At 44.9% G+C, this 24,581-nt stretch overlaps 1 protein-coding gene across 4 annotated transcripts in view; it reads left to right on the forward strand.

Moving 5' to 3' along the window:
• The first annotated feature begins 621 nt into the window (after positions 1-621).
• Positions 622-24,581, forward strand: part of PHACTR2 (phosphatase and actin regulator 2) — a 220,779-nt gene continuing 196,819 nt past the window's right edge. Inside the window, exon 1 of one of the 4 annotated variants that reach the window (XM_079780933.1) lies at positions 622-896. In XM_079780933.1, the coding sequence (XP_079637059.1) occupies positions 689-896 (208 nt within the window). In that variant the 5' untranslated portion in view covers positions 622-688. The remainder of the gene's footprint in view (positions 897-24,581) is intronic. The other 3 variants (XM_079780934.1, XM_079780937.1, XM_079780938.1) reach the window with 3 other exon arrangements.

Below are 24,581 nucleotides of genomic sequence, written 5' to 3' on the forward strand. Positions count from 1 at the left end.
TTATTCAGTTCTCGGAACACTTGTCTTTTAAACATGACCTTTGAGTTTACCCAGCAGACAGAAATCCAGGGATGCGGGCCACCGTGAGCGGGAGAGAAGGAAGGAGTTTCCAGGCAAGGGAAGGCCATGGGACTTGACTTAAGGGACTCCAGGACCTGCCACTATCCCGCCAGCGCCCGGGCCCTGCGGTGTCTTACCTGTAAACGGGGTATGGTCATTTCCGTTCCACTACGCGGCGGCTCGAGTGTGTGTATATGGCATCTCCCCCCTCCCCCCGCCCCCAGTAATGGACATGGTATTGTTAACCCTGACCTTGCATCCCAGCTCCTGACGCCCGAGCCCCACTTACCGGCTGGCTGGGTGGCAGCCAGAGGGACCCTACTGCTGCCACCCGCCGAGGGCAGAGCCCGGCCCCTGGGGGAGGAGCAGCTGGGCAGGTTCGCAGGCACCGAGGGCGGCCGGCTCCGCGCCCTGCGGCTGGCGCCCGGGAGCGAGAGCAGGCTGTAGGCGGCTCCTTCCTGTGCAAACTTTTCTCTCCTCTTCCTCCTCCCGCCCTCCCGCCCGCTCCCCGGCGCCCGGCGTCCAGCCTCCCGGCCCCTCGCACTGCCTGGGGGGCGCGGCGCGGCCGGCAGCACAGCCCTCGGCGCCAGCCCCACCCCGCGCTCCGGGCCGGCAGCCGGAGGAGCCGATGGCCGAGGCGGGCCGGAGCCCCGCGGAGCCCCCGGGGGAGCCGGTCGGGCAGGTGGCGGCCAAAGCCTCTGAGTCCGAGGCGTCCGCCCCGCCGCGGGCCCTACGCAGGCTGCCGGGGGACCCGAGTCCCCGTGGCCGCTCCCAGAGCGACCTGTCGTCCTGCTCCAGCAGGGGCCGCCCCCTCCGGGTGCACATCTCGGGCTCAGGTAAGGGCTGGGGCGCCGGGGGCCGGCCGTGGCGGGGGAGGCGGGCGCGGGCAGGTGGCGGCAATGGCCGGGCTGCAGCCGGGGCGTCCTCGGGCACTGGTCTCCGAGGCTGGCGGCGGGAGGGGAGGGGAGGGCCTGGGAGGTAGGGGCAGGGCGAAGCTGAACTCCCCGCGCCGCCCTCCTAGGGTGCCTGCGGCTCGGTCCCCGGCTTCCGAGATGCTGGAGCCGGGCTGCGGGCTGCGGGCTGCGGGCCGGGTGGGCGCGCGTCTCCCGGGGCGAGGGTGCTGCCGCCGGGTTAGGGAGCGCTCCCGCGGCCGCTCTGGTCCGCAGGCTGGGCCATCAGGAAGAGGAACCTTCTCTTGGTCTTGAGCGCGACTTTGTCCCTCGGAAGGGTGCGGTCCTGTCACTTGGGGGGCTGGGCCAGTGCAGGTCTGGGACACCCTCCCAACTGCTCTGTGTCTGAAATCCAGCGTTCTTGGGGGTGGGGGTGCGGGATGCTGCTGGCCAGAGGACTCCCTGTAAAAGCCCGTGCAGGTGGTGCCGAAAGTTCGGCCCGCTGTGTGCTCATCTGGTCCTTCACTGCCGCAGCCCGGCCGCGGACCCTGGGCTCCACTCGGCGCGGCGGGCCCTGGGGGCCGCCCTGCGCCCCGGGACAGGCGGGACCAGGAGCCCCGCCAGGTGCCAGGGGCTGTGTAACATGGGGCGCATCACGTAACCTTGTCTCTCACATCTCGGTGTTCAAATTAGGAGTGAAGAATGTGGAACCACCTACCAAATGGGGAGGTTATGAGGATTAAAAAAATTAATCATGTTTAAATGCTTTGGAACAAGAACTGCAGAACTTTAAAAAAAAGTCCACCAGATTGGTTAAGTTTCCACAGTTTTTTTTTTTCTAATTTTCAATTGAGGAACTGGAAGTTGGAAATAAAACGAACATCAAGAATACCCTTAGCAGCGAAAGGCCCTCACAGTAGTGCACAGGTGAACACTGTCCCCCACCCTGACCCCTTTCGGGCCTGGGCTCAAGCCGAAGCTCTAACTCAACCCCACTTCTACAGCCGAGTTTCCTGATCAAAAAAGGCACGCTTCCGGCCAGCTAGCTCTGTTTTCCACCAAAGACCTCAGTTTTCTTATTCTTGTAATATTGTTTGTGCCGCACAATGTGTATACTTAGAAAACATTAAAGGCATTATTGATCTGACTTTGCAGATCAAACTGGATAGAGCTGGTTAAAATTGTTCAGTACAGGTCCTGGGAGGTAGGGCGTGGGATTTGTGTAAAGACCTCTCTGGCGCCCTAGCTGGTTTGGCTCAGGGGACAGAACATTGGCCTGTGGGCTGGAGGGTCCCAGGTTAGATTCCAGACAACAGCACATGCCTCGGTTGTAGGCTCCATCCCCAGTAGGGGGCGTGCAGGAGGCAGCCAATCAATGATTCCCTCTCAACATTGATGTTTCTATCTCTTTCACTCTTCCTTCTCTGAAATCAACAAATATATATATATATATATATATATATATATTAAAAAGACCCCTCTGGTGAATTCATACTGTGGAAAGCATTGAACGGACATTATTTTACCTCTTGCTTTTTATGTCTTGGCCAAACTGAACGTAGCCTGTGGATAATCTCTATTGATTTTTACAAAAATGAACTGTTCAGATGGCTCTAAAGAGACAACTGAAAATTAGTCCGGTGGTAGATAAATAAGCATGGCTTGTATCACCATTTTTCATTTGGCACACGTGGCAGGAAAAGGGCAGGAAAACCCTTTCAAATGTGAGTGTGCAAAGTGCACCTCGTGTGAGCGATGGGCTTCATTGTATAATGTTATTTTGCTTCCGAGAACTCTGTGTCTTCTGTATGTTCTGAAAGGACATTGGGAGTGACAATTGTCAGCGGAGTTGTCCTGGGGCCCCTGGATGCTGACCCACGTGTAAAAGGTGAACTTCTCCCAGGTGACCGTGTTCCCTTTTCAGAACGGAGCCTTGGGATTCCGCAAGAGCAGGCTAAACGTGACCAGGAGCGCCTGCATTTCTCAGACTCAGAAAAAAGTGGTCTGGACCCTCGTGGACACACACAGAGTGTTTTCCCGGAGTACTGTATCCTCTGCAGGCATGTGAGCTTCAGCCAGATGACCGGGCTGGGTAACGGGATTGTCCTATAGGCACCACAGGGAGGCTGCGCCACCTTGTGCAAACATCCCTTGGCCTGGGGGAGGGCAGCCTAAATTCCAGGCCCTCCCCAGAAGCCGTGGACACATGGGTAGCGCCCACAGTTGGTTATATGTAGCCTCACCGGAATGGCCCCGGACCAGCAGCACCCGCCTCATCTCAGAATCTCAGGCCCCACCCCAGGCCTACTTAACCCCAGTCTGCATTTCACAAGGTCCCCAGCTTGTGCTTAGATACATTCATATTTGAGAAGCATGACTCTCTGACACTTGTTTTCAAAGTTGGTTACACATAGGAGTCACGTGGGGAATAAAAAACAAACAAACAAACAAAAACACACAACCCAACAGTATGGCCCAGGCCCACCCCCAGGGATTCTGACTTAATTGGCATCCGGTGCAGCCTGGTAGTAGGTGATTCTAATGTGTAACAAAGCTCGAGAACGACTGTCGTGTGGCGTGTATATGTCAATATGTCCTGTGATGCTGTGGCCAGGGTTGGCCTGGGCCAGTGTAAGGTTGATGGGTTTGGTGTAGGACCTTCTCACATCCCTATTGATACTTTCTCCTACTACTGCCACCTCCCAAGCAGCTTTTCTCACTCCCTTTCTCGATTCCAGTTTCTTGTCAACAAGTTTCTTCTAAGGGTTAATTTCTAATAATGAGTCAACTACCTGGTGTGAGTCCTTGGGAGAGTGTGAGGTGGAGGGAGGGGAGAGGACATCACATTTTGCAATTATGTGTGTCTGGGAGGGAGGAGAGGAGGGGAAGGAAGAGAAGGCTGAAGGTGTTCTCCAAGGGCTGGTCAAGAAGAACCTCACTCCAAAACAACCGTGTCCTCCCTGCGACCCCCATCGGTCACCCCACCTTCCACCCAGCCTCCTCTCCATCCCTCTCCCATGAAAAAATAACTAAAAACCTGAAACTTGACCTCGAAAAATTTGCCAACTCTGGCAATAAGAATTATTCCAAAAGGACACACATTTCTAAAGACCTGCTCTGTGCCCGCACTGTGTTGATGCTGTGGGGACCTCACAAGAGGATCCACTTTCCCCGTCTGTGCTTTATACTTAGATTTTTGTCAAGAAAAGCACCTCAGACTTCAATGGCTTTTATTTAACTTGTGATGTGAGCAGTTACTTTTTCACTTGACAAAAATGCATGCGTGTTGTCAGCATAGCCTATATGTTGTTTTGTATTTAAAATATGTATTTATTGATTTCAGAGAGAGGAAGGGAGAGGGAGAGAGAGAGAGACAGAAACATCAATGATGAGAAGCATTAATCGGCTGCCGCCTGCACACCTCCTACTCAAGCCCACAACCCGGGCATGTGCCCTGGCCTGGGAATCCAACCGTGACCTCCTGGTCCGTGGGTTGATGCTCAACCACTGAGCCACACTGGCCAGGCACGTTTTTGTGGATTTTGTAAAATCCACTCAAAAAGTGCCAAGAAACCAAATATTTTCATAAAATGCATTTTTAAAAAATGTTATTTAAATACTTAAGCCCTTTCATTGAGCTTATAAAAACTGAGATTTTTTTTGCTTAATAAAAACACTATTTTGCTTTATCGTTTTTGAACTCACAGTTCTGGAACTCATCAAAAGTTCTGGATTTTAAAAACCTAGTATTTCTTTGTAAATATAGTGGCATTTTATCATTAAAAAAATAAAATCCTGAAATAAGCTTTTGGTGGTATATGGACAGGTGTTTTATTAATTTTCAGATCAATCTTTTCTCATGTTAGAGACTTAAATATACTCAGTAGATTCTGATGTGCTCTTCTGATAAGCCCAATGCTTAGCGAGTAAAGAACCTTAGGATACAACCCAGGGCAATTTCTGCTGTAAGCTTTCAGCAAGTACTGACTGTGACCTACTGTGTGCCGGGCACTGTGCTGGACTTGTCAGGCCATAGGGAGGCCCAAGAGGAGTGCCATCTTCAAGTGATGACTCTTAGTCTTGCATGTTGGGATGCACAGAGCAGATAACTATTGGGGCCACTTAAAAAAAGGGGGAGGTATGAATGAATGGAAGACTTTATTAGCTTGATGTATAGATGTTTGGTACCCTGACCCGTCTCTCCAGCATCCCTTTGCCCTGGTATTCCATGGTATGTAGGTGTATAGGTAACTGCCAAGCCAGTGCTGCTGTCGGCAGCTAGTGGTCATCTATCCCACTGAGGGGAGTCCTTGCTTGTCCACACCTTGCTGGTGCTCCCAGAGTGCCTCTCCCTGACCTCCAAGGTTATTACTCTTGGAGTCGATGCTTGCATGCTCAGGGGTTGCTCCGAAAGCATAATGCTGTTCCTGGGAGGCTGGGTCCCAAGGGCCCTCAGTCACAGCTGGGCTGGAGCTGCCCTAGGTCGGGAACAATGGATGCCTGCTCACTTTCCATTTGCTAAACTCAGAGTGGTTTTTGCTAAACAAAGACCATCTGGCTCTAAGTTTACTTTCTGTCTGTTTCTATTCACAGAAGACCAAAGCCTCCCTCCTGGGAGTACAAAGAGTCATGGGCAGAGCACACAGGGGGGCTCAAGTGGAGCCTGTGCCCAGCTCTGGTCAAGCAGTGCCCCCTGGTGTGGACATGCACAGCCTCCCTGTGCCCCTCCCCCACAGAGGGACCCTTTCTCTTTGCCCAAAGGCCATGGACTTCTAGCCAGCCAGGAGCTGACCATTGGTCAGGCTTCGTCCCAGAAGGCGTATCTTTTATCTAATTCTCACAAAGACCTCTATAGAAGCTGATGGTGGTCCTGTACATGAGGTTGGCACATTTTAAAATTCATCTTCACCTGGACCTGTAGCCAAGGCTGGAACACACTCTAATCTGAACAGACTGTCCTCACAGGTGCTTCCTCATCCACCTATTTACAAACACCACCTCATGGCTTCTGTCTACACTACCCCATCCTTACCTTTGCTTCCTCTTAGTTCTTGTCCCTACATTTAGGGAAAAATTTTCTTTGTATTCCTTAGTTCAAATTTCCTAGAAAAGATCTATTTGAAACCACCTTTTCAAAGCAGGTCAAAGGTCACAATGAAGCCTATGTGTCTGTCCTTCATCTGATGACACCTACGCAAACTCATACCAGCTGTGGCCTGGAAGGTGAAATCATCACACAATGCCAATAATATGGCCACTTAGAAAGGACTGAGTCAGGGAAGTTTCCATTCATTCGACTGGTCTTGAGTGTGCCGGTCATTGTTCTAAGCACTGGGTGTACAGAGGTAACAGGACATGATTCTGCAATTTTGGGGGCAGAAAAGGTGTGGCAGGACAGATACAGCAGCATGTCTAGTGATCTAAGCCATTGTTATTTGCCATGATTATGCTAGGAAAATGACTGATGGCGATGATAGTGATTACTCTTGTTCTTATTTTCAGAGGATGCACGATTTGCTAATTATACCTGAACTGGGCACACTCCAGTTTGCATCAGTAGTTCAGTGGTAGCTCTGAGACTGATAGCGAAGCTGTGGGATTTATTTTGAGCTCCAGCTACTGCAGGGTTTACTCTAGGCAAGAGGGCATATCTTGACTTTTTAATTCATATATTCAATCAACAAACAGCGAATGAGCTAAACACAGAGGCTGCAAACACATCCCAAAGGAACTCACAATCTTGTGAGGGGAAGACAGGAAAATAAATGAACAGCTGAGGTGCAGTAAAGCAGGAGTGATGACTTGTGCCCTGCCTTGGACCTGGAGGAGAACCCAGGAGACTCGGCTACAGGAAATGGCTTGGGAAGGGTAACCAGGGAGGGCTTCTGGAGGAGATGAAAGCTGTGCTATCTCCATCCATCAGGTAGATGGATTTGGGTGAGGTGGAGGAGGAGTGTTTGGGAGAGGAAACAGGACACACAGAAGCACCAAGGCCTGAAACGACCCAAGAGCAGCAGAAAAACCCCAGCAGTTCCTTTGGCTCTCGGTAGGGTTCCTGCGAAAGAGGGGAGAGAAGGGAGATTAGGGAGCTAGGCCAAAGCCAGAGGATGATAGTTTCCTGCATCCGACTGTTTCCTGGGAGACACAATTTCAGTGACTTTTGTAAGGCATTTGCAAGCTTGACAGGGGTGTGTTCTAGTGTTCCGACATGGACACCGAGGGACAATGGAGGAGAGAACACAGACAGCTAAGATTTGAGACACAGAGTCATGGTCCTTATCGGTGTGATCTTGGTCAACTTACTGTCCCTCCCTTTCCTGCTTGGTTTCCTTATATCTCACCTGGAAATGGCTAGTAACGGCAACACCTAGTTCATAGAGTTCTTGTATGAAAAGTGCCTTTGAACTTTAAAGTGCCATGTAACCTGGCTGGTGTGCCTCGGTGTTTGAGCATCAACCTATGAACCAGGAGGTCATGGTTCGATCCCTGGCCAGGGTACATGCTGGGTTGCTGCCTCGATCCCCAGTGTGGGGCATGCAGAAGGCAGCCTATCAATGATTCTCTCTCATCAGTGGTGTTTCTATCTCTCTCTCACTCTCCCTTCCTCTCTGAAATCAATAAAATATATTTTAAACATGTTTTTAATAAAGTGCCATGTAAATGATGGCACCCTTTGCATACTTCTGTTATGGGACTTACTATGGTATATTCAAAATATGCATGGGTTTGTCTCCTTATACTGTAAGATCACTGAAATAAGAAAGTGTGTTTTACTAATATTTATATTTGTATTCTCAGTGCCTAATGCAGGGCCTGGTATATACTGGGTGCCTACTAGATATTTACCAAATTAATGCATAAATTCCTTAAGTCGGCGCTTTTGACACCAGATATCTGTAAATCATGGTGTTTTAGAGAAGATAAAGCTTGCACCTAAGTTGACATGAAACTTTCTTCCCAGCTCCTAAAACACAAGCATCACACCCTTGCCAAAGGCAGATAGGCACCAGGGAGAACTAACCGGAAGTTGGAATGGTAGACTTGAGGCTTTGACAGGTCTGGACTGGCCTTATTTTCTTTCTTTTTTTTTTTTTTTTGCTGTTGGCTACACATTCTTATGTGTGGATGGCATGCTTGGGGTGCAGATTTTGGAGACCGTTAAGGAAATGGTGTGAAGCAGGGGTCCTCAAACTTTTTAAACAGGGGGCCAGTTCACTGTCCCTCAGACCGTTGGAGGGCCAGACTATAGTTTAAAAAAAAAAAACTATGAACAAATTCCTATGCACACTGCACATATCTTATTTTGAAGTAAAAAAACAAAACGGCAAAAACACCCGCACGTGGCCCGCGGGCTGTAGTTTGAGGACGCCTGGACTGTGAAGAGTTGTGAAGAGCTGGGTTGGCTACAAGGCCTGGAGCAAAGAGTTTTAAGCAAAGGCAGACCCGTTACCCTGGAGATGTCAAGGCATTCCTGGCGCCAGTCGTGCAGCTGACCAGTTGAAAGGCAGCTGGATGGAAGTGCATGGGGTAGAAGATCAAAGTTTCAGTTTTCATAAATTCTTATAAACAAAAAAAAACAGGCAAAGTGATAAAAATATAAATGGAAGATTGGGTAAAAGCTATTATTCCCAAATGTGTTAAAATAAAACAAAACACCCTGGCCGGTTTGGCTTAGTGGTTGCAGTGTTGACCTATGGACTGAAGGGTCCAGGTTCAATTCCTGGCCAAGGACATGTGCCTGGGTTGCAGGTTCCATCCTGACCTGGGTTGGGGCATGTGCAGGAGGCAACAGATCCATGTGTTTCTCTCACATAGACGTTTCTCCCCCCCCCCCCCCCGCCCCCCGCCACCCCCTTCTACTCTTTCTAAAAATTAATGTGGAAAAAATACTCTCAGATGAGGATTAACCAAAAAATGAACAACAAACAGAACTAACCAGTGTTTTTAAAGCTCCACTCATGAGATAACTGGAGCTTCTCTGGGGATATGGGGCAAAGCACGCTTTGTGACATGTATAGAAAATCATGAAAGGGAATTGGTGAGTGTCAGCCCAGCCTCCTGCTGGTGATGATGGAATCTAGCCTCTTTGGGGTGCTAGTGCTGGGGCTTGGATGGCAGAGTGCAGGCCGGAGGGGTCAGAAGGAAGTGAACTCTCATGCCAGTCCAGTGCCGCATTGTTTACACATGCTATCACATTTCATCTTTATAGCCACCGCATGACATAGCGATATATCACTTTTAGATAAGGAACCTGGGTTTAGAAAGGTGGAGTGACCCACCCAAGTCCGTCCCACAGCTAGCAGGAAAGTAGTAGAACCAAAACCAAAATCTTTATGACTTCAAAGCTCACGCTCTTTCCCTCATTGCATGCTACCTCACCCAGATGGAAAACCACCAAATGGACCCCCATCAACAGGGAGGAAATCGCATCACGCTTCACACTGCAAGTCCCATATGAGAGAGACCATCAGAATTAACATCTCTTTCTACCAAAAGATCTTTTTAAGGCCCCAGCCAATTTCTATCCATTTTAAAGTCCACCCGGCACATCAGATTTCTAGTGAAGACAGGAACTTTGGATGAATTGTGATGGGATTCTGGAATCCAGTATTTACAGGCTAGCACACTTCAGTTATCCTTACACCGGGGCATTCTTTGGACCTCAATCACTCAGTCTTGGAGTCAGGTGTGTAATTCATGCACGAGAGGCATATCTCGGCTCAAAGTACAAGAGTAGTTTCAGTTACAGTGAAGCTCAGGAAAAAAAACTGAAGCAGCTTTAGTGTTTTTAAAATACCATCCCGGGTGACTCATTATCTTTGATCACAGTAGCTGAAATTTGCACAGAGAAGTAGGTTGCACTAGCTTGCCCTCGCAAAGTTTCTGAGATCTAGCTCGCTCTGGGACCTGTTGGCTAAAACTTGACATTTATATAGCTTACTTTGCAGTTTCTTGATGCCTCTGTGAAGGCTTAAAAAGTAGCTATTGCTTATCCCTCACAACAGGAAGAAACTTGCAACATAAATTAAAGTACATTCGCTCCATTGAGAGCTCAGGGCTGTGGCGAGGGCAGGAGTATCTCAGGTGCGATGCTTCAATTTTGGATCAGTGGCTCCCATGTTTTAAATGTGTGGCACTTAATGTATGGCCGTGATTCAGATCATCCACGCTGGTCCATAATCTTCTTTTGTCTTCATGTATGTTTTAACCTCCCTGAATGTTTGGCATACTTCTTCAGAGGTATACTTTCTATTAGATAATAATTAAGTACCCTAAACATCAATAACAAACATATATTAAACCCCTCTTCTTCAACCTACTGGGCATTTTAAATCTTTGATTTCTGTTCCAGATACCTGGATGAAGGTGACAGAAATATATAATAATGATAAAGGATGTGGTTTATATAAAATGAATGTCATAGAACTTATGTCTTTAAGTGAATGTTATCTTTTAGAGTTTTCCTATTGGACAAGTGTATGCCTGTTCCAGTTATGATGTTGCTGGGTAAAATAGTGTTTAACGGAAGTCATATGACTAACATGTTTGATCCCTCTTTTTATTTCCTTGCCCCAATTATAGCACAACTGTAGCTCTTTCTAAAAATCATATCTACCTTTCAGACACCGTCACTGGGGAAGATTTGAAGTGGCATTCTAGAAATTGCTGGGCTAGTGCCACTCCATTGTGGGAATTCATTTTCCTCCCAGCATGATTATTTGGGTGCGAATAACACTAATTTAGACATCTAAGTCATTCATATTACTTTATAGTAATACACCATACCTCAAAAATACATAACTATGTAAGGGCATCATGTGCTAACCAAACAGGTCAGTTTGGACTTTTAACATAGTGACTGTGAGATTAAGAAATTAAAGGTCACTGTGACATTTGTGGGAGACTCGGTAAGATATGAATGAGAAGAGTACTAATTGATAGCAAAGATTTGATCAAAATGAACAAATTTCCATGGACAGTAATAGAGACTTCCTTGTTTGAGTGAAAGAAGAGAGTTTTCACTGGTTTATTTTTATTACTCCTCACCCGAGAATATTTTTCCATTGATTTTTAGGGAGAGTGGGAAAGATAGAGAGAAACATTGATGTGAGAGAAACACATCGATTGGTTGCCTCCTGCACAAGCCCTGACTGGGACCTGGCTGGGGAGGAACCTGCAACCAAGGTACATGGCCTTGACTGGAATCGAACCCAGGACCTTTTGGTTTGCAGGTCAACACTCTATCCACTGAGCCAAACCAGCTAGGGCAAGGAAGAGAGCTTTTAAAAGTAAGGATACAAGAGTAGCCCCAAACCAGGAAGGAGAATTGAATAGTATCATGAGGCCCTAGAACCAGGAACTAATAAGTTACCTATGGCCAAGGAGGCCACACTCTCTTCATCTCTCCATCACTCCTCCCCCAAAACAGGGATCTATCTATCTATCTATCTATCTATCTATCTATCTATCTATCTATCTACCTACCTATCTATCATCTATCTATCTTCATCTATCTATCATCAAATGTAACCTGTCTTTCTATCCATCCATCCATTCATCCATCCATCCACCCAAATGTGTCAGATTTCTCTGCTGTTATGAGCACATGTTTACATCTAAATTTACACATCTTCAGTTCAAACCAGCAGAGAGACTGCTCAGTGCCCTTGGGTCCCAATTCCAAATGCCCAGCCTGGGCCAGATAGCCATTCCTGTACCCAGCTATATCCAGATGTGGGATAAGTGAGGCTGCTGGCATGTACTCTTCTGTAGATGTGGAGAAGATAGTTCTTAGATAAGAGATGGGGGGATGGGAAAACACACCAAAATTTATCTATTGCCTCAGAGTACCAGAGGATTAGTGAAGTGAAGAATTCCTGGGCTTCTGGGATGCAAAAGCCTCACTGCGAAAAGCCAAATGCCTGTTAAGGTAAGAAAGAAGAAAAAGAGTGGGGTAATAAAATTATATAGAATAAGCCCGTCTGGTATGGCTCAGTGATTGAGTATCGACCCATGAATCAAGAGCTCATCCCTATGGTAGTGAGGCTGACCCAAACCCTGGCTCTCTGGGGGTTAGATTCCCATTCAGGGCAGATGCCCGGGTTGTGGGCTTGATCCTCAGTAGGGGGTGTGCAGGAGGCAGCCTATCAATGTTTCTCATCGATTTTTCTATCTCTCTATCCTCCTTTCTCCTCTCTCTCTAAAATCAATGAAACCATTATAAAAGTTTTTTAAAAATTATATAGAATAAGAAGACATTTGTCTATAATGAATTGGATATTCCATAGCACAGTGGGGTATTATGGAGTTTTGGGGAAAGAAGCAAGAAGGGGTATTTCAAGGGAACAACAAGGTAGGGATAGCAAGGATGATGGAAGTGATTTGTTGGGGTGCAGGATGAGGACACATTTTGGAGGGTCAGGAGGGAGCAGATCTTATGCCTTGAGGAGTATAAACAATACGGGGAGAAGCCTTGGCTATGAAAACAGATGGTCTTCTCTTTCGCCCAGTTGATGGGGTGGCTACTCAATTTCCTCCCCAACCACCATCATAGCAGCTGTAGGGTGCATGTTACCATGGTGCTATCTGGGCTCCTTTTATTTCTCTCTGTCCTCAATGGTCATTTTACCAGGCCCCTGTCCCTACATTAATAATGAGCCTCACCCAGCAGATCGGGCCTGTGCTTCTTTCCAAATGGACCCAATGGTAGTGAGGCTGACCCAAACCCTGGCTCTCTGGGGGTTACATTCTCCCAGATGGTGACTTTGGCTTCTGAGGTTCTTTAGGGTGTGGAATGGCATTCCTCCGGCCTGATCGGATAAAACGTTTCTCAGCAAGGGGTTAGAGTTGGCATTAGGTCACATGTGATGATCCCGATCACGATTGGTGGTTTTTCACTGTGATGACTGCTCTTTAGGCAGCTGACAAATTCCCAAAGACCTGGGATCCAGCACAAGTCCTTGGCCTTAGGCAGTGGCAAGATGGGGCCTGGGAACACACAGGATAGCAGCTGCAGAAGAAGAAAGAGGTGCTTTGAACTTTCTGGTGCTGGAAAAATCTACCATGTACATCAAAATCTGCGTGCACATGCCTCTGTCCTACTGCCGCCGTGGGCTGCGTGGCTGCCACTCCTCCCTTCTTGTGCTCACACCTACATCAACTGTTGCTCTTTGAGCCCCCTTCCTCCAAGGCTTCCCCTTGATGTTCATTTTTACAGCCCCTCACCTGTGCTGAAGTATTACTGAGGACTGGGGGTGGAGGTGTCTTGATATGATTCAACTGGTTCCTGTGCCCCATTGAGGAAGCCCTTAATCCCAGGCTGTGGTTTTCAGTCATTATCACCTCACTGCTCTGTTAATAGTCAACAGGCAACAAAAACAGCCCACAAAGGATGGAAAACTAGCCACACCAGAAAGCACCAAGTCTACCATTTTCTTCTGGATGGGTACTGGGGTGATGTTTCAGTGCATCGACGGACAACTCAAATCAACCGTAAAGGCCTGTTGACCAGAGTTCTCACCAGGGTTCACCTTTGATTTAGGGGGCAAAGTTATATTATCTCATGTGGCATTTCTCAAATGTTGCTATGCTTATGAATCACCCAGGGATCTTTGTTGAACTTTGGTAGGTTTGGGGTGCAATTGAGCTTCTGCATTTTCTGACAGGCTTCTGAGTTTTGTTGATGCTGCTGGTCCATGAACCACACTTCGAGGAGCAATCCTCTAGAGATAGCTTTTATCGGACTTGTCAACTATTTTAAGGAAAGATTCTTTTTACACTAATGTCTTAAAATTCCATCTATAGAAACTTCGGTCCTGCTTTAAACCCTACTCTTGCTTTCTTGTTTAGTAAACCTTCTATATATTATTTATAGGAGGCGGAAACTCAGAAAGATTTAAGAGAAAGGGAGCCTTTAGAACTTCCACTTATGCTGGATATTTTGCTTCAAGAGTGCCCATGTCAATTGGCTCCTGGGACTTTATCCGTAAACCCTCTAGTGTCTAGGGTTTTCAGAGAGTAGGGTCAAGAGATGGAGCTGGAGAATTTTTTTGAGATATAATTGGTATTTGACATTGTATTAGGTTTATTTATCTATTTAAAAATATATATTTTTATTGATTTCAGAAAGGAAAGGAGAGGGAGAGAGAGATAGAAACATCAATGATGAGAGAGAATCATTAATTGGCTGCCTCCCACATGCCCTGCATTGCGGATTGAGCCAGCAACCCAGGCATATGCTCTGACCCGGAATCAAACCATGACCTCCTGGTTCGTAGGTCAATGTTCAATGACTGAGCCACATCAGCCGGGCGATATTGTATTCGGTTTAGATGTAAAACATAATGATTTGATATTTGTATATATTGCAAAATGATCACCACAAGAAGTTTAGTTAACATCCGTCTATTCTCTTAGCAACTTTCAAATATACAATACAATATTGTTCACCATAGAAACCATGCTATACCTTACATCCACAAGACTTACTTATAACTGGAAGTGTGTACCTTTTGACCACCTTCACCTAGGTTATTTTTTTTCACCTATATTATTTTTAACTAAAGATTAAAACACCAAATTTATTGCAAACTCAAATCCATTTTTTAAAATGGCATTACCCAAAACATGTAAAGACAAGAGTAAAAGATGAATATACACTTTTGAAAAGTTTTAATTCTTCATTTCTCAGTGTCTGTGATGCCTTTTGTAGAGCCGAAGAGGAATAGGCTGAGGAGACTGGAGTTGAGGTTATTGACTTTCAGCCCAGGGCTGTGATCATAGAAATGAGAAGGAAAGGGGACCCCAGAAATTGGATTGGGCATGGATCTCCTTCAAAGGAGACTGGAGATGCTAAGATGCACCTCGGTATAAGAATGTTGATGAAGCCCCTGGTAATTGTGAGCATGTTGGAAAATAGGCAGGCTTGAGGATACAATAAGAAGATATGTTTTGTCATGGGAAACACCCCGTGGAAGTGAGAAAAAGAACAATGGGGAGAGGCTATGGCTCTAAATGGAGAACTTTGACTTACTGATTATGTCAGTCATGTGACAATTTATTATGCCTTGAATAGCACCAGAATTTTCATATATAACCATTTTATTCAACAAATAATTATTAAATGAACCACTATGCAGTAAACTTAAAGTCTTCAGATGAGGACAGACTCTCTTGAGTACAGCACTTGAGTATTAGTTTTTGTAATCTCCAGGATGCCTCACCCATAGTAGTTGCCTATAAAGCATTTATTGTAAGTGACAGATTATACTTGGGACCACTTGTAGTCACCTAGAAATGGTGAGAAGAGCAGCTGGAAAAAAAATGAGAATAAGAGAGAAAGAGTATTGTGAACAAGGTTATCAGCATGACTCAAGTCACCTAAGAGAACTTGAAGAATAAATGCTGAAAAGACACCATTGAGTCACATCTGAAGGAAGTTACTGGTATTCATACCAAAGCACTTGCAGTGAAGTCCTGGGAATGGAAACCCAGAGAGGAACTGGGGGAGTTGGAGATGAAGGGAAGTTTCAAGACCAGGATCATGGATGGAAATAAAGAGTGGGGAATGGAGGAAATAACCATCAACAATAGAAGTCTTCCTGTGAAGCAAGGACTTTTCGGTAATCTTTCATAAGCATGGTCCTGTGTGCCATCATGTATGTTTATAGATAATATTAAACATGTAGCAGATGGTGCTCTATCAAGATTAAAAACAAATTGAAGATAAATTTAGGAAGACTGGCATGATCTGTGGTATTAACCCACCTGTCATTTGCCAAGTATTTAATGAATGAAGTGAGCAGCGATATTTCGTCTACAAGCTTAAACATGCTACCATCCCGGAAGTTTGGTTAAGGGACTAAAACCCATGTACAATCATTGATCTATCAACGACACGCAGCATGTATTTACCAAGTCTCTACTATGTGCCAGTGAGAAACAAAATCCAGCCCATGGAGCCTACATTGTGGTGGGGAATGTCAAAAATAAATCTGGACCTTAGTTAAAATGAAAAGGTCAGATTTTAATCAGTAATGTGCCACCGCAAAAGGAAAGAGTCTAGTGTGAGCTGAACTCAACTTCGATTTGTACAAAGGTGACCAGGCATTTTAAAGGGAGAATGGTAGGAAGGGGTGAGTAGGAGTTCAGTAGAGTCCAGAAAGTGAAAAATTGCAAGTGGGTTGATCCACGTGAAGCCTGTTTGGGTTTGTTATCTGGTGCTTATTGAAGCTAGGTTCCTTCCTCCCACAGAGGCTGGGAGACTGAGGCCCTGTCTTCAAGTGTCATTTGGAACAAATAGTGAATTATTATGGCAGCCTTGAGTTTTTGCAGGCAAGCACTATAGTCCCCCTGGTCATCCTAGGGATGTGACCTTGAGCTATTAGAAACTATGTCAGTGTTTGTTCAGATATTTATAGGCCAAAGTGGAGGCCCAGTCAAGATGAGGGCTCGGGAGAGCCTGGCTAGAGTTTTATCAAGGACACAGGGATGTTTTCGGTGTCTAAGCCACAGAAAAGAGGCCTGAAGGGTAGAGTGAGTTGGGGAAAAGGAGTGGGCTGTGAGCTCAGAGAAGTGAGAACGCCATGGGCCTCTGTAGACTATTGTAATGATGTTGACTTTCTCTGAGTGAGATGGCAAGGCAGTTAGAGGCCTTGGACAGAGGGGCATCATGTTCTTTGATGAAGTTAATGTGGAAAGCAATGTTGGGGAGATAACTGCTATATTAATACAATATCAATTTCAAAGTGAATCCGGGTACCACAGGGCTATGGTGTCTGCCTCTTCTTTCCCACTTCCTTTAGTTAATGGACAGTAATTAGCAAATCAGTGAGACTCTAAAGTTAACATTATGTGGAAGTAGCTAAACTAACCCACAGCTCTCAGAATGGCTTCATCTAACCTCTGACAATTTGCCTTCATATTGAAGGATAACTGAAACAATTCTCCACCTTGCCAGCCTCAACAAACTCACTTTATATTTTTTCTATCATTAAAATATTACATTCTTCATGTAGAAAGCTCAACTACTACAGATATGTATGAAAGAAAAAGTATAATTCCTCTCACATTCCCTGTCCTCACTTGTCCTCAGCTTGTGTCCTTTCAGACGACTTCTATGAAAACACACAGAAATGTCCAGGTATACTTGTTTTCCCTTCACAAATTTGGGATTATGCTATGCATGATCTTTGCAACTTGTACTTTTTTACTCAAAAATTTCTTGAACATTCTATTATGTCAGTATGCATGATTTCTCCTCATTCATTTTAAAGTTTGCAAAAAACTTTACAATCTAGTTGTATTTTGTATAAACACTTCCCTGTTGATAAAAATTGTGTGTTTTTTTTCAGGACATTTCTGATATGACAATGTTCAGTTAAAGTTGGACAAATACACTAATATATACACTGAGTGGCCAGATTATTATGATCTCTGAATGCATAATAATCTGGCCACTCAGTGTATATCCTATATAATAAAAGGCTAATATGCAAATTGTCCCCTCGACCAGGAGTAGGCAAGTTGGCCAACCACCTATGTCCCCTCCCCCTGGCCAGGCTGGCCGGACCCCACCCATTCACGAATTCTTGCACCGGGCCTCTAATATATATATTTCCATGAGAACATTCCCAAATCTATGGTTATTAGTTTTCAAAATCTAATAGAGTACCGCCAAGTTTTTCTCTAAAAGTCTATACAAAGCCACACTCCTGGAAGAGTGTGAGTGCCTATCTCCACACCACTGCCAGGACCCCAAACTATTAACATTTTTTTAGCTTTTGCTGGTCTAAGAGGTATAAGTTGTGTCTCGAATTTTACTTTTCTCTGATTGCTTTTGCAGTTGGGAAGTATTTTACTAACCATTGGCATTATTTTCCTCTGTGGTCTTCCTATACATGTCCTCTGGTACATTACTTTCTTAGCTCCCTGTGTATTGAGGGTAGTAACTCTATCGTATGCGTTGGAAATATTTTCTGCTATTCAGTTACTTTCACTTTGCTCTCAATAGTTTCTGTTGCTCAAGAACAAATCCAGTTTTGATGTGTGCAGGTACATGTTGATAGACACATAGGAGGATTTACAAATGTGCCACATATGTCTCTATTTGCTTTAAAATGCCCTTCAGTAGAAGCCATTCTGGCTTCTGTGATTCTTATCTTTCCTTGTAGTGTGGGAGGCTTCCTGCTTTGCTGTTGTCTGTGTCTTTGCATTGGGCCTACAGAGCTTCATTTAGCCAGGGGAGAAATACAGAAGAGCTTTACAATCAGGTCAGATTACTTCCACTGCCTATGATATTCAGGATAATTTCTTGGGGGTAAGTTAAAATGTGGGACATCACCTTGCCTGAAGCAAATTTCTGTTGTTGGCAGATCACAAGGTGTTACTTGGAGCCAAAAGCTTTATCTTTTCAACACCAGCACTGCTGCTAAATTTCATTGCCTCCAACCCTGATCCTTGATTTCTTTCTGAAACAACTAATACAGCCATCTGTGAAAACTTGTGGGGGGGGGGGGGGGGAAGAAGGGCAGTCTTTTAGGTCTGTTCTATTTTCTACCATGATGATCATCAACAGAGATATTTTACATTTCATTCATCAGCTTATTTCCTGCTTTTCCTTTTGCTCCAGTTTGAATTCCTAAATTTCTGGCCATAGAAATGCAAATTAAATATACAGCCTCCTCACTGAACTGTCAGAATTTACTTGATCAGAGAGTAAGCCCAGCCACCTGTATGAGTGTTGTTTTTTCCCTAACTAATCACGTGAATTGCCTTGTTATGGAGACATGTAGATGCTACCACCTACGATCATCCTCCCACCTCCATTTGCAGATAAAATCTAATTATCACCTAAGAATGGTTTCTTGTCAGACAATATAATCACAGGCACTAAATAATTTAGGGCACTTTGACATTTAGGTGTTTTTTTTTAACTGTTGTTTTTTTTAAACTGATGTCTTTAAGTTAATATTTCACAATTAATTGTTTAAAAGGCAATAAAAAAGAAACAGTAAAAGGAAGGAAACCAAATCTTTTACTCTTCGTATTTGCTCTATTTGTAGTCTTACACTGAAGTTGTAGTAAAAGGTACAGTGAAAATTCAAGATGTTAAAGAAATTAATGAATTTCATGGACCTCAGACAGGTTTCTGTTAATTACCAAATTTTCCAACTTTGATTAGAGAGTTGTTCGACACAGAATGTTATGACACCAGCCACTATATAATCCAACCCCAGGTTATTCTGGATTTTAGTTCTTAAATTCATTTCAAGATATTAAGAGTGGACTTTGGTCTGGGCCCCTCCAGTGCTCATGGGTGCCCGGTGTAGAAAGTGGGCCAGCAGGTCATGGGGACATTGGCCAAAGACATCCTCTCCTCCTTCCTCCTAGAAACCACATTTGTCTTTGAAATAAAAATGAAGCCAGAATGAAAGGGCCTTACTAGCCAACCAGCAGACACTTAACGGGGGTCAGGAGAACTGGCTGGGCATCTCTCTCCATTCTCCACACAGCCCACCGATAAGAGATTGATTTGGTTTGCCAAACTTTCCCTTTTAAAGAGTAAACATTACTGAAGGATAAAGGCCATTGGATAGTCATTCACATCCATATGTATGTAAATTACTTTCATCATCATCATCATCATCATCATCATCATCATCATCATCATCATCACTATAGTATTGTAGAGAAGTTCACTGTTACTGATTTTTTTATTCTTCTAACCTCCTGAATCCAGTTTGACTCTTATTGACCCCATTTCATGGATGAGGAGGTGAGAGGAAGGTAAATAGCCTTGGCTCATACAATCATGAATGCCAGGCAGAATTCAAACCAGGTGTTCTGACCCCCGGTTTAAGCCTGCTGCTACCACACCAGATAATCAGTCCATTACATCCCACATCTGTGGGGACAGGAGCTTTGTTGGGGGCTGGGAAGGAGGTGTCAGAGGCATTTTGGGCAGCCAGAGATTCCGCCTGATGCTGAGACTGCTCTCTCACTGCAAAGGTGTTGATGTTCGACGAATTGACCTGACCATGCAGGCCTGGCTGCTCCGCCAGACTCCAGCCGTTTAACTTGGCTCACTTTCCCCTCAGACGGTCTCATCCCAGGCCTGGAGGTACCGATCCTTTGCATATTCTATCTGCCATCTCAGGTTAGCATGTTGCCACCTTGGGAACATAGATACACATGTAGTTTCTTTTGCCTCGACTCTGATGAAAACAAGGTGGCACTGTAAGTCATGTTCTTAACAGGTCAAATTTAGGCACACAGTCCATGGAATAAGCTGGAACTGTGGTAGGCAGTTAGACAGACATGAGCAGATCAAGGACAGTAGGCTACTGAAGGTCACCAGGGCAGAAAGCTGTGGGTGCCTAGCAACGGGCAAAACTGGGAAAACAAGGACCTTGCCTCCAGGGTAACCTTTCCTCCCCTAGCATATTGCTGGTCATGGGTTTGGACCCTCTCCTGACCTTTCATATTCCTGGTCATACAGTTCAGAACCCCCACTTCTAACCCACTCCTCTATTCTTTTGATATTGTTTCTGTTAAAAGTGTTTTTGTAAAAGATGAATTGTTAACTAATATGTAACCTGTTGATAAGTGGCATATTTGTGTAGGAGTCCCCAGAACTAGCTTCTGGGAAGGAGGCTGACTCCAGCAGCCAGGTGTTCTGGCTTCAGGAGACTTGCTGACTCTCAACCATAAAAACTGGACCTTTGCCCTAACCAGTTTGGCTCAGTGGATAGAGCGTCGGCCTGTGGACTGAAAGGTCCCAGGTTCGATTCCGGTCAAGGGCATGTACCTTGGTTGCAGGCACATCCCCAGTAGGGGGTGTGCAGGAGGCAGCTGATTGATGTTTCTCTCTCATTGATGTTTCTAGCTCTCTATCCCTCTCCCTTCCTCTCTGTAAAAAATAAAATACCGTATTTTCCGGCGTATAAGATGACTTTTTAACCCAGGAAAATCTTCTCAAAAGTCAGGGGTTGTCTTATACGCCAGGTGTCATCTTATAGGGCGGGTATATCCCAAACTCTATATTTTAACTGGAAAAGTTGGGGGTCGTCTTATATGCCCAGTCATCTTATACACAGGAAAATACAGTATATTAAAAAAAACACACCTGGACCTCTGCCTGACCAGTTTTGAGATAATCATCAGAGTGGACTGTGCTGATATACACATAGAGAACTTTCAACTCCCCTCTGCCTGATTTCTTTGTTCTGCTTTTCCTCTCCCTCCTAATAAAACCCTAGCCTGCCCTGAAATGTTAAGATGGTCTTTGGGATGGGAGCTCACCATCTTCTCAGGTTGACAGCACTTGAATAAACCATCTTTCCTTGCACCAGCCCCTAACTCTCGAGTATTGGCTTTTGAAGCTGCAGGCAGCTGAACCCGAGTTCAGTATCACCCTGAACTTTCCGCCCCTGGCATGTTGTTAGTCATTTGGTTTAGACCCCCTTATAGAGGGGAAGCAAACAGGGGGGTCAGAGGATAGCTCTTAAGCATTAAGCTCCCAGGACAGTGAGGTTCTGATACGCATCAAATACATCTAGGCCTGCCGGACTGGTGTGGGTCAGTTGGTTGGGCTTCATCCTGTCCACCAGGATGGTGGTTCAATTCCAGTCAGGGCACATGCCTGGGTTGTGGGCTTGATCCCCAATGAGGGGTGTGCAAAAGCAGCCGATTGATGTTTCTCTCTCATCAATGTTTCTATCTCGCCCTTTCCCTTCTTCTCTCTGAAATCAATAAAAACATATTTCAAAAATAATACATCTAGGCCTCAGTTGTATTTCAGTTCCAGGCCCAGAAAAGCAGCAAAACCAGACAAGCAATGCAATAGCTGACCTCAGGACCAGCTGCATTGACTAATGACCCTCTGCCCTGGTGCCGACCAATCAGTAAAGACCACAGTCCTGAAAGGACACACATGGAGAGCTGATGAGTATTCTGTTGGGATCCTCCCCTGAGACATCCAGATAAATACCCTCAAGACCGAGGACCCAGTGCAACTCTCTCTAGGGAGCAGGCCTATTTCTTGAGCCCGTTTCTTCTACAACTCACTTCTTCTACTTCTGTGACTTTCTAAATAAACTTTCTCCTATAGTTTGAGTCTTGGCTCTGAATTCTTTCTTAGCCAGAACACTGAGGTTGCTGAACCGAAGTCTGGTCTAACCCCACTGGTCTAACCCCACTGGTCTAACACCTGGTGCCTTTCTCGCCACCAACAGAACCATCTTCCATTGTGAGTGCAGTCTGCACACAGCTGCCAGAAGCACCCTTCCCTGATACTGCTTTTGCTTCCCCCATGCCTTCCTCAGACACACCTGTGAAAGGTGGACAGAGTCCCTCGTGCCCAATCCAGCCTCCCCTATTTCAGGAGACCCACCAGGCTGAGCACTTTCCCTCTGAGCCTCCCCTTGGGCCCAGCCACTCTGCTGCTTCGCTCAGGGGCTTCTGCCTTCTCACCTTTCTTTATTTTTGCCGCAGGTTGGAAACCTGTAGAGTGAAAGAGAAGAGAAACATTGTACAATCAAAATGTATGGACTTTATTTGGATTCCTTTTCAAACAAACTGGACAAAATAAATTATTAAGGCACATTTTATGATCTTAAGGAATTGATGCTAATTGTTTTTAGGTGTGAAATGATATTGCAGTAATGTTTCTTAAAATAAATAAGTCTCTTATTTGTGTATTACAATATCATGAGGAGAAAAAAATATATCCCCGCCCCCCCCGCTAAAATGCTTAAATCTCACTTAGCTTTTCCCCTTGCCCTATAAACATGTTCTGTCTGCATTAGAAATCTTAAATTTCTAAGTTCATATGTAGTAATAGTATTAGGTTTTTAAAAGAATAAGTCATGAGTGTCAGATGTATTATAAGAAGCAAGTTAAATATTTCCATGTTCATTTTCACTTTTAAGCCACATAGTGGAGGAATTAGGAAGTTCACCGGTTTCCTTATTCTTATTGTCTTGATTATTTTTCTTAGTAATATTCCAGGCAGAGGAAGGTAAAGAGGATATACCTATAAGTGCATCAAGGTAGGTTCATGCTGTTTTTAAAATGAGAAGAGGTAGTGAGTGGTCCTCTTATACAATCTAGCTAACTGTTTCTGAACTGGAAACTGTTTCTGTAAACAAGTATGCTTGGATGGTCAGACTTTTGAAGAGAATTTCAGGACCTTGCTGCAAACTGTGGACCCGTAGTGGTGACCAGGTAGCTGGTAGTACATATATATTCCTCTCTGATGATTGAGCTGCTGGAATGCATGGGTGTGGCTTAGCCCCCCCCCCCCCCCCTCCTCCACTCTCCCTGTTACAAAGGCCAGTGGGGAAAAAAAGGGTCACTCAGGACAGTTGGCATTTAGAAGCAGATCATAGCAGCTTTCAGCCCTCCTGGTCCCTCTTCGGCTTCTGCCAGACATGGGTGAATGGAGGGGTGCTGGGCCAAATAAGGAATGAATTGATCCAAGAACCTAATCTTCAGTGGCCTGTGGAGATATCCTGGAATGGGAGCAAGGCTTCCCCTCACTGTGACATAGAGATGACTGTCCCAATACGGCAAGTGTCCTTGGACTGTTCTCCTTTGGGGGTGACTTTGGATCTTGGCTGAAACAGCCTCATTGCAGGCATCTGCTTTTATTTTCATCTTGATTGAGTGGGTCAACTCCAAACATGTCTCTCAGGCCATTATGAATTCAGAGGCAGCAGCACCCAGATCTAACGTAAGACCAGCCCGTTTGGAGATCGTTTCTGATCTACTGAGGAAACGGCAGGAGGAAGGAAGGAGAGGGAGAAGCAGAAGATTTATGGGTTATTTATTAGTTTGTGATTCTGTGTGTGTCAATGGTAACTCTATCCTGACATCTGTCCCTCTCCTCATTCTTTCTGGGGGCAAAGTAGGGAAAGACAATGTAGGAAGGAATCGACTATAATTCATTCATGAGCATGTCGGCTAACTACTTCTCTTCTTCCCTCTTGTACTTTGCCATATAACAAATGTTGCCAGTTATTTTCAAATACTTAAAAAAATTAAGACAACAATTATGAGGATTGTTATAAAAATATTTTCAAGATGTAGAGTTCTTGTACATATGGGAAATGTTTTACAAAAATAAACACTTGATATTTTTAACCTTTTTAGTAAATATTACATAGTATTATTTACTAAAATATTATTCATTGGGTTTTAAAAATTAAAACCAATCCATTAATTAAATAACTCTACTTATGGAGAGAGATTTTGGCGGAAAATATATTGCAGAATTTCTGTATTTATAAAGAACCCTGTAATTTTGATTGATATAATCAATATTAAGTGATTGGAAACTGAAGCAAGTGTTTGATTCTGCATCTTAAATTAGGCCAATTCATCTATAAACTATGTGACTAGTAGCTAATTACAAATGACCAGAAATTTAACCCAGTTTGGGACAAATATTTTGAGCTCTCTCAATTTCATTTTACCATTTTATTTATTTATTCATTTAATCAACTCTGATTGAGAACCCACTATGAGGAAAGTGTTAGAGGCACAAACACGAATAAGGCATCCTTAATCCCTGTATCTAAGAGCTTATTTCTGTGGCAGAAACAGGCTTGACTAGTTCATTTCCATTACATT

This window comes from Cnephaeus nilssonii, assembly GCF_951640355.1.
Source record: "Cnephaeus nilssonii genome assembly, chromosome: 9".
Classification (NCBI taxonomy): Eukaryota; Metazoa; Chordata; class Mammalia; order Chiroptera; family Vespertilionidae; genus Cnephaeus; species Cnephaeus nilssonii.